The sequence below is a fragment of the Delphinapterus leucas genome, chromosome 14 (genome assembly GCF_059928025.1).
Source record: "Delphinapterus leucas isolate spDelLeu-1000000601 "Yukka" chromosome 14, BTC_Dleu_Yukka2, whole genome shotgun sequence".
Taxonomy (NCBI): domain Eukaryota; kingdom Metazoa; phylum Chordata; class Mammalia; order Artiodactyla; family Monodontidae; genus Delphinapterus; species Delphinapterus leucas.
The window spans coordinates 14509097-14525481 of NC_143142.1; the positions used below are offsets into that span (position 1 = coordinate 14509097).

The 16385-nt window shown below is 53.8% G+C and overlaps 1 protein-coding gene across 2 annotated transcripts in view; it reads left to right on the forward strand.

Annotated features, from left to right (window-relative positions):
- The window catches only part of RBM19 (RNA binding motif protein 19), a 122026-nt gene that overhangs the window by 27332 nt on the left and 78309 nt on the right, over positions 1-16385 (forward strand). For both annotated transcript variants that reach the window (XM_022551006.3, XM_089894517.1), the window contains exons 17-21: positions 3155-3309; positions 5971-6031; positions 9738-9817; positions 12508-12563; positions 15274-15390. In XM_022551006.3, coding sequence (XP_022406714.2) covers positions 3155-3309; positions 5971-6031; positions 9738-9817; positions 12508-12563; positions 15274-15390 — 469 coding nt within the window. The remainder of the gene's footprint in view (positions 1-3154; positions 3310-5970; positions 6032-9737; positions 9818-12507; positions 12564-15273; positions 15391-16385) is intronic.

Consider the following 16385-nt stretch of genomic DNA (forward strand, 5'->3'; position numbering starts at 1 on the left):
CACAGCTCTGCGCTGCCTCCTGACTGCAGTCTCTGGGCCCCCTTCTCGTTTTCTTCAGGCCCCCTTTTTTCAACAGATCTCGAGACCAGGATGCCCTTGTCTTGTTAGCTCTTCCAGCATCCCAGGGGGAGTCGCAGATTGGGGGAGGTGGTGGCTGGGTACACAAAGGTTTGGAGAAACAATGGACATCGCTGTGCTGTTGGAGCAAAGCCAGGCTGCATTTAACCGTGTTTTTTATTTCAAGCTGGATGTTCTCCCGGATGTTGGGGGTCAGGGGCGTTGGCTGACTTAGTAGAAGTGGGAGGAGCCAGGCCAGCTGCACACCCGGGTAGGTGATAGGTCCTGGCCGTCCTCGCAGTCCCCTCTTGTTCCCCCTGGGCTGGGACTGAGGGCAGCTCACCCTCCGGGGAAGGGATCTGTCTGTTCCTGGGGTGCCAGCCCTGACTGCAAGCTCATCGCAGCTCTGTCACGAAATCCAAACATCACACTTCCTGGGCAGGGGCCTGTGACCTTTGAAATAAGTGCTTTGAAGCAGACCAGCCCTTGCTCCTGGGGCAGGGAGGCAGGAAGGAGTGGACTCTGGCCCTGCTCAGAGCCCCTGGGCTCCCCAGAGCTGTTGTCCTTGTGAGGCTTCAAATCCCTGGAATGCCACGCTGGGAACTGGCTGGATTCCAGGCCCTTGGGAGAGGCAGAGGGACGGGTCGTTGGGCTTTGCCAGGCTGGAAGTGGGGAGCAGAGCACGAAGGCCCATAAGCTGGTTTAAATCGATCTGTTGACCACTGCCTAGTACAGAAGCCACGGGCCGCTGAGTTAGTTGCCAAGAGTTTTAAAATGTGGGTTTTCCCATGAAAAGCTGGATTTTCAGCTTCTCGTGAAAGCTCTGAACACCTGGCCACACTTGGGTTGATCTGTCCTCGTGACAGCAATTGGCCAGTGCCGCGAACGGGCTGCCCCTTAAACCGGCACGGCGCTCTCCCAGTCACCATCATCCCCCCCATTCTTTTCTCTACAAAAAAAATTTTTTCAGTCTCCCATGAACCTCTCTCCCAACCTGAAGATGCCTGAGGTTTAGAGTTCAGATGCAGCGAACTCCCAAACTTTCCACGGACCACCGGTTTACTGTGATGGAGCTGCTATGGTCGGCGGTGAGATAGCATCCTCGCAGGCCTAGCCCAGTCCCCGCACGCAGTGGGGCATCTGCTTGGCACCCCTTCCTCTCTCCTTTTATCTCTGAGACATCAGACGTGGGGCGAGCCAGTGGGGTGGGTGTCCTTCGCAGCTGAGGGGCGTGGTCTTCCTTTCCATTGAAGTTCTCTTTCACAACCTGGAATCTTAGCCTGTCTGCTTAGCTTTGCTTCCCCATCATTAATAATACTTTTTCTACCCTGCTTTGCTTTGAAAGTTGGGTTTTGAGGACAAATGGCCACACCACGGAGTCCCCTGTTGGGTAAATTGTGTTAGTTTCTTGGGTGGGGGAAGGAGCCTTTATGTAGATTTCTTCTTTTTTGTCCTGGAGAGAGAGTCTGGATTCTGGGTTCACCTCCGAGGGAGTGTGAAGGGTGAAGGCTGCCTGTTCAACTGATGTGAAACGGACAACATCCTCACTGTCGCTCTTTCCATTAGGGCTTGAAAGGGTTGTTTTATGACAAAGCGGTTGAAGTTCAGTTAGGACTGGCCAGCAGTAGGCTTGCATCAGAAAGGGCCGGGGGCGATGGAGAGGGCTCTCGTACTCGGCGTGAGAGCGTGGGGGACGGGTTTGAAGCCCCGGAAGCTCCCTTGGCCTTGAACTACTTGCATGCAAGTGGGCACAAGAGAATGGAGTGTCCCCGTCTGCTGCAGGTTGGCACGTGCAGGGCTCAGACCTGAGGGGAGGGTCAGGGCCACATGCTCAGAACCATGAGGGTGGGAGCGGGCGGACATCTTCGAGAATGGCTGAGATGGGGTTTGATTTCCCCGGGGGCTACGGGAGGAGCTTCCGGAGCTTGAACGTGGGGGAAAAGATGATTGTCCCCAGGCCCCGATCATGTGAAAAACTGGGGAGGTTGACCCAAACGGAACACATTTTTCCAGCAGCGGAACTTCTCAAGAGGTCACGACGCCACCTCCAACCTCGTGAGGCTTCCGGCACCCCCGGGTGACATCCACGTCCTCCACCAGGGCTCCATCCTGAGCTGCAGCCACACGGCCGCCCTGCTAACTCACAGCCTCACGCTTGCCCTTCCCTCCTCCTGCAATGCTGTTCCTTCAGAGTAGGCGTGTCACAGGGGTGGGAGTGACAGGATGGAGCCCTTTGTAATCACAGTCTCCAGAAATAACCAGGAGCGCGTTACTTTCTCTTCTTGCGTATGTGTCTCGTAAGCTCTGGGTACAGAACGTGATTGGGGTCACGTCGTATGTTGTTTTGCACCTTCATTTTTCTCTTAATTTTTCTGTCATGCGCATCGTTCCACGTCTTTAAACATTCTTCGGAAACGTCATCTTTAGCTACATATTAGTGTAGCCTTTGGTGGCAGTATAACTCTCCAGATCTCTTCTTTATGAATATAGTGGGTTTTTGTCTTTTTTTCAGTTTTTTGCTGTTATGTGTAGCTCTGAATTGAATATATTTTGTGTAGATGAAAACATACTCTTATGTATATGCTTTCTGAAGTTATGTATATTGGGGATTTTAAATGAACGTAACATCCCTTAGGTTCAAGGGGTATTTAGGACATTCTGAGTTTTGCTCCCATTCTGTAATTTTTGCAGTTTTAAGTTGCATTTTATTTTGAAAGTTCGCCAAGTGCTGGTTTTTGAGGAAAAAGACCACGTCGCTTACATTTGCAGCTCACAGTAATTTATTTTGAGGTTCAAATTATATGGATTATATAATGTGGGTCAGTCTAAGTTAAGGCTTCTGGGTTTTGGTCTGTGCTTCATACTCTTTTCTCTTTAAAACAGAGGCAGGAAGCACGGCGGTCTCTCCCCTCCCTCAGCCCACCCCCGCAACAGTTGCTAAAACCCAGCACAAGCTGTCCCTTCCTGACGCTGCCCACTCAGAGACAGAACCCCCTGGGTCTGGCAGGTTCTGTGCTTTAGGTCCCGGGGCTTAGGCAGATAAGGCATCATTTAACAGATTTGTTTTGGTGGCGGGGTGGGGGGGGGGCCCGTGCAGACGGCGAGACCCCAGAAGGTGAAAAGCTGACAGAGGGAGCAGCACACGACACTTCAGCAAAGGTGGAGGAGGAAGAGGATGAGGAGAGCCTTCCCGGGTGCACGCTGTTTATCAAAAATCTCCACTTCGACACGACCGAGGAGACGCTGAAGGGGGTGAGTGACCGCTCGGCCCGGAGGGAGCGGGCGGGGGTGGGCGGGGCGGGAGACCCAGTCTGCTGATGTGGTCACTGTGTTTATCCTGCCTGGACGAGTGACTCGTGGCAGCGTGTAGCTTAACAGCCAACAGCCACTGCATTGACACCTCCACCAAGCTGTCCAGTAGACATCTCACCCGGAGATCGGAGTCCTGGCCAGACCAGTCTGGGGGCTGGCAGGGGCGCCTGCATGCACTTGAAGGGGACCTCTTGGGATGCGGTCTGAGAGCTGTAGTCAGAAAACAAAGCCCCTCCCCAGATGGTGTCTGTGAGGGTAACCACCCAAAAGTAAACGCCAACACACCCTCCTGGCCTGGTGGGAACACGCAGAAGACACAGCACTGAGTGAATCTGGAGGAAGGGCAGTCCTGCCTGGAGTCCTGATGGGCTGAGAGTTTTGCATTCATAGGAAGGGGGTGGAGGGGAAAAGGATGGGGAACTCCAAGTACGCATTGGGGAAATGCCAAATGATAGGCGCTGGGGGGCTTCTAGAAGGAATTGGGCCAGAGATCTGGAAATGGGGATTCTAGTGCCAGAGGACTGGGGTCTGCGAGCTCCCCCACTGGACTGAGAACTGTGCATGGGGAGAGTCTCCATTTCTGTAAACTGGGTTTGGCACAGAATAAATGCTCGATGCCTTTTTTTTTTTTTTTTTTTTTAATGCATGAATTGGTGATTAGCAGCCTGACAGCCATGAACTGGTTCTGGAAAGGAAGAAGGCCGTGAGGATTGAGCTGATTGGTTTCTGTAAATTCTTTTGAGCTCTGAAATCCTAGAGCTGGATTCAAGAGGGGAGACGGGGTCCACTGAGTCCTAGAGGCAGGAAGGTGGTGGATGGGTGGAAAGGAGGCCAGCCTGCATTGGGCGGGAAAGCCCAGGGTGTCAAGGTGAAGCAGGAGAGCAGAGCGTGCACGCTGGGACCCTCTGGCTAAATCTCCAATGTGACTGTCACTTCCAGTTAGAAAAGCCACCACAGCAGCAGAGGTGCCTGGCAAAAGCAGCAGCATTTTAAGCGCAGAGGTTCGCCCTCTGGGGCAATGGGAAACCCACCCTTGGACTTTTCTTGGGCTACTTCCCGAATCCGTTTTGGTCTGGTTTGAGTTTGCTTTTAGAAACAGGCACACACTAGTAGTGTCCAAAGGCTAGATAGCTTTGAAGAGGTCAAACCAGCTTGTGGAGGGTTTGTTTTTTATTTCTGCTGTGCTGGCCCCCCCGTATCTGGTATGGGGATGTCGTCAACGGGAACCATTTTTTTCCTGGAAGATGTGCCCAAGCTTCAGTCTAAGAGCATCCTTGGAATTAAAGGACTCTGGAGCTGGAAGGTACAGCCAAAATGATCTAGTCCAGGTTCTTCATATTACAGATGTGGAGACTGAGGTTCAGAGAGGTCAGTTCACTGACCTAGGGTCACACAGCCCATTCGAGGCACTGTGGGGAGCAGCGCCCAGCTCACGGGGCTCCTGTTAACAGCATCCTGAGTGGAGAGTTGTGCTTAAGGGTCAGTCTGCCTGGACTTGGGTCCCAGCCTCACTCCTTACTAACAGTGTGACCCTGGGCTGGTCCTTAGGCCTTTCTGTGCCTCAGTTTCCCCATTTGTAAAAAGGGGGTGTTAATAGAATCTTCTGCGGAGCTGTTTGGAAGATCTGATTAGAATGAATGAGATAATTCAAGTAAAGTGTTTGACAGTCGGAATAAGAGAGTCAGTGAATCTCAGCTGCGTGCGGTTCTTGTTTGCTGGTCGGGATCCCCCCTCCCCTCTGCTTCCCCTTCACTCAGTCGGTGAACAGTGACCCGCACCTGCCTCTCCCTGGGCCCTGTGTGTGCTGTGGAAGACACCGCAGAGAACCAGAAGGACAGGAATTCGCACTGGTCAGTTCTCAAATTCTAGCAAGAGAGACAAAAAAAGTAAAGGGAAAAATAGAGCAGAATGTGATTTTTGAAAGTTTTAAACATTAGTTGGCGTTAGGTGCAGGGGCAGTGAGAGGGTCAGGACTGGGGTCAGTGGACTCCAAGCTTCTAAATGTAGGCCCAGCTTCCCCACTGCATGGCCCTCGGTGATTCCTTGGACTGTTCAGTGTCCCAGGTCCTTCTTGGACACTGGGAGCCAGGACCCAGCCCAGCAGCCCTTACGGGGAACCCTAAGGGAGCGTCCAAGCTACTTAAAGTAGTCCATGATCCAGTGCCTCCAGATATTTTTGGGACCTCCGAGATGATATTAGGGCAAATTTGGGGAGCCTAGTGTCTGACCAGGACCCCCACCTGCACGGCGTTTAGAACCTGGGCTCTGGCGCCTGGATCCAACTGTCAGCTCTGGGGCTTCGCAGCTCTGTGACGCTGGGTGCGTCTCTAACCCCTTGGAGCCTCAGTTTTGTCATCTGCAAAACGTGGGTAGTAACACCTACCTGGTAGAATCACTGCAAGGGCTGGATGAGTTCATGCAGGCAGAGGGCTCGGGCCAGGGCCCGGCCACGGAAGCGCATCCAGGGGTTAGCTCTTCTCTTACTCTCGCCCTCTCCATGCCTGCAGTTGCCTGGTCCCCTCTGTCTTTCGAGACACGCCTACACCAGGTTGCGGGATTAGCACAGAAATTCTGATAATACATGTCGACATTCTCTTCCAGGTGTTTTCCAAAGTGGGTGTGGTGAAGAGCTGCTCCATTTCCAAGAAGAAGAACAAAGCAGGTATTTCACAGGAGATCTCAGTTAGAAAGGAACGATTCTGAAAGAAACAGTGTCGCTCTGGGTAGGGGTAAGGGTACCTCTCTCTTGCTTATTCTGAGGGTCTTCTTTCATTCTGAAGCATTGGCAGCCCCACGCTCTCTCGCTTGGCTCGTCTAAAATGGTCCTCCTTTCTGGGTCCCTGGAGACTCCTGGTTTCCGGTGGGAGCAGCCATGCATGTCAGATTCTTCTGAATCTAGAACCTTTGCCACCCCGGACTGTCGGGTGTTTTCAGAGCAGTACGATTAGAGGGCTGGCAGGGTTGACACTGTTCGGTGGCAGAAGCCTCTCCCTGCTCCCAGCATCTCTGTGCTCTGGAAATCTCCAGGGGAGAGCGAGAACAGACCCGTCTTGGGCTTTCCCTCTTCCCTTCCAAGAGAAATGACCCAGATGTAGAACATCCGGAACACTCCACTGAGTCACCAGCCGCGCACCTCACTGGCCCCTGGGTGCCTGGGCCACGCAGACCCCACCCTCATCTCTCCTGTCAGCCTCAGGCGTTGCCACGAGTCCCTTGGCGTCTCTCTGTTTCTCCTCCGGCCCTGGCTTCCTGCAGGTGATAGACGGGCCATTGCTCCTGGCTTTCTCACAGCTGTGCACTCCCCATCCCTTCAATTTGCCGGGATTTGTAGGAATGCCACATGGGCTGTCCCATGGCTGTGTCCTGAGAGACTAAGGAGCTAGTGGTTACAGCACACAGCAACAAGGGGTCTGGTAGAGAGGGCCCTAGCTGGACAGGAGCCCAGGCCAGGGGTCTCCACGTCAGACCGCGACCTGGAGGGTAGGGAGGCAGAGCAGTCAGCTGGTGGGGGCGAGGTGTGGGTGGCGGAGGCGGGAGAGGGCGTAGTAGCAGGTCGGGAATGTATTGAAGAGGCAGAAGACGCACCTAGAAAGGTGGGCTGATTCCAGATCACAGGATGGCTTGCTGCCAGGCAGAGGGGTCTGGGCTTTTTGCCAGAGGAGCCTTGGAGGGTCTGAAGCAGACGGGGGGCATAGAATTTGGGGAGTTCCTTGTATTCGTTTGCTAGGGGTGCCATAATAAAGCACCACAAACTAGGTGGCTTCCACCACAGAAGTTTATTACCCCACAGTTCTGGGAGCCAGAAGTCCAGGATCAAGGTGTGGGCAGGGTTGGCTCGTTCTGAGTGCTTGTGAGGGAAGGATCTGTTCCAGCCTCTCTCCTTGGCTTGTAAGTGATTGTCTTCATGTTCACATGGCATTCTCCTGTGTGCACCTGTCCTGTGTTCAGAGTTCACCACCACCCCTTTTTTTTTCTTTTTGCGGTACGTGGGCCTCTCCCGCTGCGGAGCACAGGCTCCGGACGCGCAGGCTCAGTGGCCATGGCTCACGGGCCCAGCTGCTCTGCGGCACGTGGGATCTTCCCGGACCGGGGCATGAACCTGTGTACCCTGCATCGGCAGGCGGACTCTCAACCACTGCGCCACCAGGGAAGCCCACCCCTTTTCTTTTTTATAAGGATACCGATCGTATTAGATTAGCACTTAGCCTCATGACCTCATTTTTGCCGTGATTACCTCTGTAAAGGATCTATCTCCAAATACGGTCACATTCTGAGATGTGAGGGTTAGGACTTTAACACACACTGGGGAGCTGGGCACAGTTCAAACCATAACATCCCTGTTCACCAGGAACCGCAGATGTAGTTTGGGCTACAAGGAAAGGCAGCTAAGCACCGAGTGAACGACATGAAGGCTCAGTTTGGGGGGGTCTGGGGATGGAGTTCAGGAAAAGAGGTGACCCCTGAAGTCTGGGGGGTGAGACAGGCTGGCAGAGGGGTCGCCAGCTCCATCCAGGGCTGTCCCTGCAGGTTGTAGTGTCACCGTGCCCCTCTCTGCAATCAGACGCTCTGTGGAGCCTGCCCCTCGGCCCTCGGGCGCGCTCTTCAGCGTGCTTTAGAACAGTTATCTGATCTTTCAGTGCCATGAGCAGCTCTTGAAAGCTACACTGTCTTTTTTAAGAGCCTGTATTTGAGAGCCCTACTCTCTGGGGCTCATCCATCACAGCTTGGGGGGAATCTAGATGGTGTCTGTTATCAGCGAGGGTCTCAGCAGGAACCAGAAAGCATGCTCAGCTGGGGTTGTCAAGGGGATGTTTGTAGTGAAGGGGCCGAGTGCCCAGGTCTGGGCTGGGCTGAGGGGACCCACGGGAATGTCGAGGCAGTGGATCATGTGGGAGAACGCCCCTCCCCTGCAGAGCCCAGAGGCCGTGGGGAGGGAGTGGTCTGACCAGAGCCACAAAAGAAGGGCCACCAGCAGAGCCAAGGGTGTGGGTTGGACACTGGCGCTGCCAGAACCGCGCCAAAGCGGGGAGGCGATGGGGTGTGTGGAAAGAACGGGGGCCCCAACTCTACCTCCTCCACCCGCCTATGTCAAATCGGAGCTTTCCATTGGGTAAACCGAACAGGAAACCAGAAGGCCGGGGAGCCCAAGTCGTGCTCTCTATGGACATCAGCGTTCCAGGGCAGGAGAAGGACAGAATGGATCTGCACAGCGTCAGTGAATCGGCAATGAACTTGACTCTCTAGAGTTGCCTTTAACACCATCTTAATGAGCTTTTTAAATATCCTACGGGCACAGACCTTCCAGCCTTGGCCCTCAGAACAGTGTTTTCACGTATCCACTGGAAAACAAATACTGAAAGTCACCACGGGGTGGCGCTACCCATCAGCCATCAGTTCTTTCTGAACCTCCTTCCTGTCGCCCGCAGAACCATGTCTGGGCTGTTTGTGGAATTTCTTCCTGCTTTGGGCCCTCGTTTTATAACACGTAGTTGTGAGTAGAAATGCAAACAAGCAGGGGCACAGCCTCACAAACAATACAGACAAAGATGAGGATTGCTGGGTCAACAGTGGTGAACTCTGAGCCTCGTTTGGGCCCATCAGCCTTGAGCCGACCCTCTTTGAGTTCAACTGTGAAAAAATAGAGAGTAAAATTAGCAAACCAGCATGAACCGTGGGGGCGGAGGCATGCATCACATTTTGTGTCAAAGAGCAAGGTGTAATTAGAGACCTTATTCTTGTGTGCCCCCAGTTATGCATATTTACATTCAGGAAGCAAAGTTCTCTATAAATTTTGGAGATACCCCTGGCTATCTGAACTCTTGCTACTCACGACCCAGCAATAGGGAACCAGAGGAGTTCTAACGAGGTGGTCACAGCCTCCCTGTCCCAGCCTTATGTCTGAAACCCAGGAACCAGGTGTAACCAGGTGGTCAGAAATACTTTGTAAAGAGTAAGCCTTTGGCGTGCTTGACTTTGATGCATGTGTTCGTATTATGCATTTAGTATGGAAGCAGGGGACTGCCCGGGTAGAGCTTTTGCCGCTTGTCGTGGCGATGGTCACCCCTCCCTCCCAAAGGCGGGATTCTATTATGAAGTTAATTATCACGTCGATCATCTGTTAATTAATAGCCAGCTGGGCCTCAGGTGGCGGCTGTATAACCTCGTTGGCTGATTCTTCAAGACGACTGGTAATAAATGGCGAGCCGGGAGCTGGGATCTTTTGGGGAACAAAGAGGGGCATGAAGAAATGAGAATGTCGAGGGGCCGTCCAGGGACCCCTTGGAGCCCTTGAACTTGGTCTGGTGCACCTTCTTCGTTTTCCTCCCTGCCTGGCGCCCCCGTACGATTCCCACCCCTCTCTCTCTCAGGCGCGCTGCTGTCCATGGGGTTTGGATTCGTGGAATACAGGAAACCGGAGCAGGCCCAGAAAGCTCTCAGACAGCTCCAGGTAAGTGGGCGTTCTCAGCCGAGGTCCACGGGGGCACGAGGCAGGTGGCGTGGTATCCCGTCAGTCTTCGGAAATTGAGTGGGAATGCAGAGCAGCCCACATCTTCCCAGGCCCGTTGCTTTCTCCAGTTCCCTAGGGGTCTGTGGCCCACGGCCTTGAACTTCCTCAGCCCCCCACAGTCACTACAAGGCATTCCTTCAGTCTGCAACTCTTGATCAAGAGCCTGGTTTGTGCCAGACCTCAGGGAGATGGGTGAAGCAGACCTCTGAAGAAATACGCCAAGACCAGGTCATGAGAAGTGCTCGGGTGCAGATAAAGCAGACACTGTGGTGAGGGGAAGGCTACTTTAGATCGCGTGGTCAGGAGAGGCCCTCTCTGAGGACGTGACAGTTGAGCTGACACCTAATTGACAAGAAGGAGTCAGCTACACAGAGATCTCGGAACAGCACGTGCAAAGGGCCTGGGGCAGGGACTCTGAGGCAGGAGTGAGCTTACTATGTCTGAGGAGCAGAAAGAGGCCAGTGTGGCAGGCACAGGGTACAGGGTGGGAGCTATGTGGAGTTGGATCTTGCAGACCTTTTATGGACTGTGGAATTCAACATAGAGGCAGTGCGATCCCATTAGAGGGCTTGGAGCACTTTGGGGAAGGATCTGATTTCTGCTGCAGAACAATCTCTCCAGCTGCTGTGTGGAGGGTGCATCATAGGAGGGCAGGTTGGAGACCGCTGAGTCCTCCAGGCACAGGTCAGGGTGGACGCAGTGACAGTGGGGAGAAGGGGGCTGAACGCAGAGGTGTTTGGGACACAGACTTATGTCCTGCTGAGAAAGGAGCGATGCCCTCCTGCTGGGTCGAAGTGCAGGGACAGATCAGGGCCCTGGATGGCAGGAAGGGAGCTGAGGTTACAGGGAGCAGAACAGAGCCCCAAAGTGGGCCAGGCCTCAGCTTAAGACAGTGTCCTCAGGGCTTCCCTGGTGGCACAGTGGTTGAGAGCCTGCCTGCCGATGCAGGGGACACGGGTCCGTGCCCCGGTCCGGGAAGATCCCACATGCGGCGGAGCGGCTGGGCCCATGAGCCATGGCCGCTGGGCCTGCGCGTCCGGAGCCTGTGCTCCGCAACGGGAGAGGCCACAACAGTGAGGGGCCCGCTTACCGCCAAAAAAAAAGACAGTGTCCTCAGCACCTTCCCCGACACCCCACGTCCCCAGGCCCTTCGGTGGCAGGAAGGGGACAAGGAACAGTGCTTTCTCACGAGCCTCTTTCTTTCTGGAGGCCCACTTGCTCCAGGGGGTCCAGGATCCCTTTTAAACCCTATTCAGAATGTCACGTGTCTGTATAGGCCATCCAGGCAGCGGCAACGTAAGATGGAGTTGACCAGGGCCAAGTTGACAAGCGAGCGCGTAGCAAGCCGCACGCCCTTCCAGCTCCCATTCTCTCTTAGACGTGTGCTTGGGCCTGCACAGCTGGGCTGGATACTGGGTGAAAAGGGCACCCATACCGGCCCACCTCCCTGTGAAGCCTGGCTTTATAGGGACCCTCCAGGTGATGGAGTCTGTCCCAGTAGAGCTTGCTAGTCAAGCGAAAGGTCTTGGGGATTATAGGAAATGTAACTGGGCACTTAGCCAATATGATCGTTTTTGTAGAATTTTGATGACCCTCCCCTTGGCCCAAAGCAACTCCAGGGAGGGCTGAATTGGGTTTGGGTGGGGTGGCGGGGAGGGATGGCCTCTGGGGCCTCTGCTCTCACTTGGAAAGTCTCTCTGCTCTCCACCTCACATGCCCATGGGGCCAGGCTAGCCGTAAACTAGCGACGGGGCCAGCACCACCCAGAACAGAACCTGGGCACCTGCGCCCCTTCTAACGGGGCAGCCACTTCTTGGCCTCAGCCAGGTACTGCCTGACGGGCAGGTGGGCCCCAGCCATACCAGATCTTCTCTGGTTTTTTGTTTTGTTTGTTGTTTTTTCAAGAGACACTAGAAATCCAACTTTGTCATTAGATGCTGTGTACTCACTTAACTGGATTTCAGCTCTGCACACCCAGTGGTCTGTCTTTCTGTTCCATGTAATTCAGGAGCCTGTCAGAGTCTACCTTGCACACATTAGAGTTATGTTCTGTGCCTCGCTGTGTGCTACATACGGGCATATTGCCGCAAAGAACTGTTTATACGAAGCTACGTGTGCTGTATTTTATGGGAGACTTTAAAGGATTTTCAAGGGTAATTTTGCTAATACACCAGTTTTGCCTTAAGGGACCCATGTTAAGAGCCTAGCTTTAGATGCATCTCTGCTGTGATTTAGAATTTTTTTTTTTAACGGCCTACAATCCAAACCAAACTCTCTCTCTCTGCAAGCCAGACCAAAGGGGCTTACTTTGCCTGAAAATGCTTATAAACAATGGAAAATTCTGTGCCCCTTGAATGGCTTAAAGGTCAAGGCCCACTCGTGGCTCCAGAGGACTTGGAGGGCTGGGTCTCCGTCACCACCAGCTGCTGCCTGGGCTCAGCGGGAACCACTTCCAGGAAAAGCCCTTCTCTGTCCTTGACTCCAGCGGGCTTGTCTCCTGGGAACAGTCAGTGCCCCCTCGAAGTTCTCTCTCCCCTCACTCAGCCGAAGCCCACTCCGGTGAAGGACAGGGCTACGGGTGAGTGCTTCTAAGAGGACAGAGGGACAGGCTGTGTTGTCTCATCTCTCAGGGTCACGTCGTGGACGGCCACAAGCTGGAAGTCAGGATCTCAGAACGAGCCACCAAGTGAGTCTCCCCTGCCCCCTCTTCCTTGGATTGAGTCCGTCCCTTTTGTGTTGATGCCGGTGCCCTGGAGGGTGTCTCATGGTCTTTGAACATCCTCCCCGACCCAACCCCCGTCACCCTGGGACCCCTTCCTAATTAAGGAGGCGTCCCGCATGCCAGCTCCGATACCCATTTCCCTGATAAACTGGGACCATGCCAGTCCCCGGAGTAAATGTGTTAGTACACATCTATTATAACAAAAGGAACACAGGCAGGAGAAGCAAGCAAAACCCACTTATCTTGGCCCTATAAATAAAACCAGGGAGACTTGCAAGTTGCTGGAGCCTTGGACAAACCAGAGGCAGTGAGAAAACCTAGACGTCTCGCATTACGGGGCTCTCTTTCTTGGAGCCGGACAGCGGCGCCCAGAGACGGCCTCCGCTTAATTTGAAAGAGATTCAGTAGATGTTAGAGATGGAGACAGACCACTGGACCCAATGACCAGTTTCCTAAGGTAGTGGAGGCCTCTTGGGAGTTTTAGTTTTGCCCCTGCATCCTCACCCTTGCAAGTCCTGATTGAGCTAATACACTGGAGGTGCTTTGAACAGTGCCCGGCACGCAGCGCGTACCTGGGGTCAGCCGTTATCATTGTTGTCATTGTCAATCCCATCTGTCCGCCTCGGGTGATGAAGTGACTGCCTCTAACAATCCTTGGGCTGGTTTAAGATATTTATTTGATGGTTTTCAGAAAGTCGGTCATTTGTAAAGTAAAATGTGAAAGTCGGTCATTTGTAAAGTAAAATGTGAAAACTGGCGGTTGTGCATGAAGCATCTAGCACATGGCCAGCACGTGATCACTCAGCCAGTGACGCCGGTCTCTCTTCTCAGTCCCCTGACTCCAGGGAGTCAGGCTGAAGTCTCCTTGCAGGCTCCCAATTCCTAGGCAGTGTTCATTTAGTCTTTCTTTTATTCAACAAAAAATTACAGAAAGCCTCCTGGGCACCAGACACTCTTCCCAGGAGCTGGGGAGGGAGATTCCTCATGGGGTTTACATTCTAGGGCAGCGCTATTTGATGGAAGTTTCTGCGATGATGAAAACATCCTATAATGTTCTACATCTGCACTGCCCAGCGTGGTAGTCACTTGCCACACATGGCATTTGAGCTCTTGAAACGTGGCAACTACCACTGTGTTAATTATCTATCGCTACATAACCAAGTATCCCAAAACTTAACAGCTTAAAGCAGCAGACGTTTATTATCTCACAGTTCCTGAGGGTCAGGAATTCAGGAGCAGCTTAGCTGGGAAGTTCCATCTTGGCATCTCTTATGAGGTTGCAGTCAAGACGTTGGCCAGGGCTGCTGTCTCATCTGAAGGTTCAGCTGGGGTTGACGGCTTCACTTGCAAAATGGCACATTCACATGGCTGTTGGCAGGAGGCCACAGTTCCTCACCGTGTTGGCCTCTCCCTAGGCTTGCACAAGTGTCCTTACAGCCTGGCAGCTGGTTCCCCCAGAGCGAGAGAGAATAGGGAGGAGGCGGCAGTGTCTTTTATGACCTGGGCTCAGAGCAGGAGAGGGGTACACAAGGGGCATGAATACCAAGAGGCACAGACCATTGGGGACCATCTTGGAGGCTGGCTAGCCCAGCAACCGAGGAGCTGAATTTTTAATGTTGTGTCACTTTAATATCGATTTAACTGTTAGCCACGTGCAGCTGGTGGCTGCCGTGTTGGACAGCATAGCCCTAGAGGACAGACCGTGAAGAGAAACATGACTGAATATGTAATGTGCTCTTGGATAGTGCCAGGAACATCGAGCCGGGGTGGGAGTGGGAGTGGGCTGCTATTTTAGTGGAGACAGTTAGGGAGGAGGTGACCTGGAGCAGACTTAAAGGAAGTGAGTCATAACCGTCCTCATAATCACAGCTACCGTTTATGGAATGCTTACCCTGTGCTAGGCACAGTGCAGAGTGTTTTGACGTGTCCTTCATTAAATCGTCAAACAATCCGATGAGGTTGGCACTGTTATTAGGCCTGTTTTACAGTTGAGAGGCCAAGTAGTAACTTGTCCAAGATCACACAGATCCTTAGTGGCCAACAGGGCATTCACACCCAGATTGTCAACTCATGGCTGTGCTCGTGACCCTCCCCTGCGTCCATGGAGTGGAGGGTTTCCCTGGAAGAGCCAGGGGGACAGGTTCGGGATGGCCTTGAACCTCAGGTGGAGAGAGTTCCGTCTCACAGCCCTGACCCACCTCCATGGTTAGAAACTGCTCCAGGCCCCTGGATTCTGCACTTCGGGTTCGTTAGGAAATGTCTCCAACAAGACCTTGGGACCAGCCAGCGTCTTTCTGGGCACCTGCAAAGAAAGAGACAGAGGAGACTGGGTTTAGGGAGAGACTGCCCCCACCCCCCCATCGGAGTTCTTTCCTCAAGTCCCTGCTAGTCCCTGAGTGTCTTAGATGAAGGGCAGCAGACACCCCAGGGTAGGATGTGCCGACTGGACATCCACAGCTGCTGGGGGCAGAAGATAATTAGGCTGCGTGCCACCCAGGGGAGCCCGCCTCCTTCCCTTTCCTCTCAGCCGCGTCCACGCAGAGTCCCCGAGTCCCTCACCTGAACAGAGGACAGGAGCATCGGTGCTGGTGGGGGGAGGGGGCCGGTGGAGTCAGCAGAGGGCAGCAGCTGCCGAGGCCCCGAATAACCTGAAGCCTTTCCGCCGACCCTCCAGGCCAGCCCTGACATCCGCTCGGAAGAAACAGGTGCCCAGAAAGCAGACAACCTCCAAGATCCTGGTGCGGAACATCCCCTTCCAGGCTGACAGCCGTGAGATCCGCGAGCTCTTCAGGTGAGAGGCGCTGGTCTGGTCCGCGGGGCCGTCGTGTCGGGGGGAGCTGCTGAGCCTTCGGGTCCTCGATGGTCTGCTGAAGGCCAGCGCAGTGGCCTCTCAGAGGTCATCTTCTGGCTGCCTTTGATGTATCTCCCTTAATCTCAGACATTGCTCTCCAGACCGCTGGGCAGAAACATGTCCAGACAGGGCAGTCAGTCTTCTTCATCCCCACCAGCGACCTGCAGGAGGGGCAGGGAGCCAGGCGGCTGACGCCCAGCTCTGCCCATGATCTGCCTGAAATCCTACCGCCCAAGTCATCCTTTGCTTTAAGCCAGTGGCCCACTACCTTCTCTGCACCTTTGAATCATCACCTGGTGACTTTTATAAATACACCTTTGCTCAGGCTCCGCCCCCAGAAAGTTGCATTCAGTTGATGAGGGGTGGAGCCCAGATGTTGGTATTCGGATCAGAGCGCCCCAGGGGACTGGTGTCCAGCCAGGGCTGGGCAGCACACTGGTCTGCACTGCTGTCTGTGGAAAGCCCGCTTTGAAATGAGGGGGGGCCACCTGCCTAAGTAATGCAGTCCACCAGCAGATGCTACAGCACAGGAGTCAAAACCCAGATCTCTTGGGGGCCAGGCAGCAAACAGCCTGGCAGAGCAGACTGGGTGGGAACTGACGGACTGGAGGGCCAGCGGTGATGCTGGGCAGGGACGCAGATGCCATAGGACCAGTTCTTCCCGCGTTTGAAAGAGAAACTGGCAATCTGGATTCTTGAGTTGGCACCTAATTCACTTTCTAAAAACACTGTGTGGGACAACGTCTACCTGAGGGCCGGCTATAACCCACGGCCACGAGTTTGCAACCCCTGTGCCAGTACATTACACTGTTGGGTTTTTCAGATAAGTTAGGTATCACCCAGCACCAAGCCTTGGATGAAACGTCTTTAGAGAGAGGGCATAAGGGGGAAACGTTTATAAAGCCAGGGCACTGTCCAGGCGTGTGCTGTGTGGC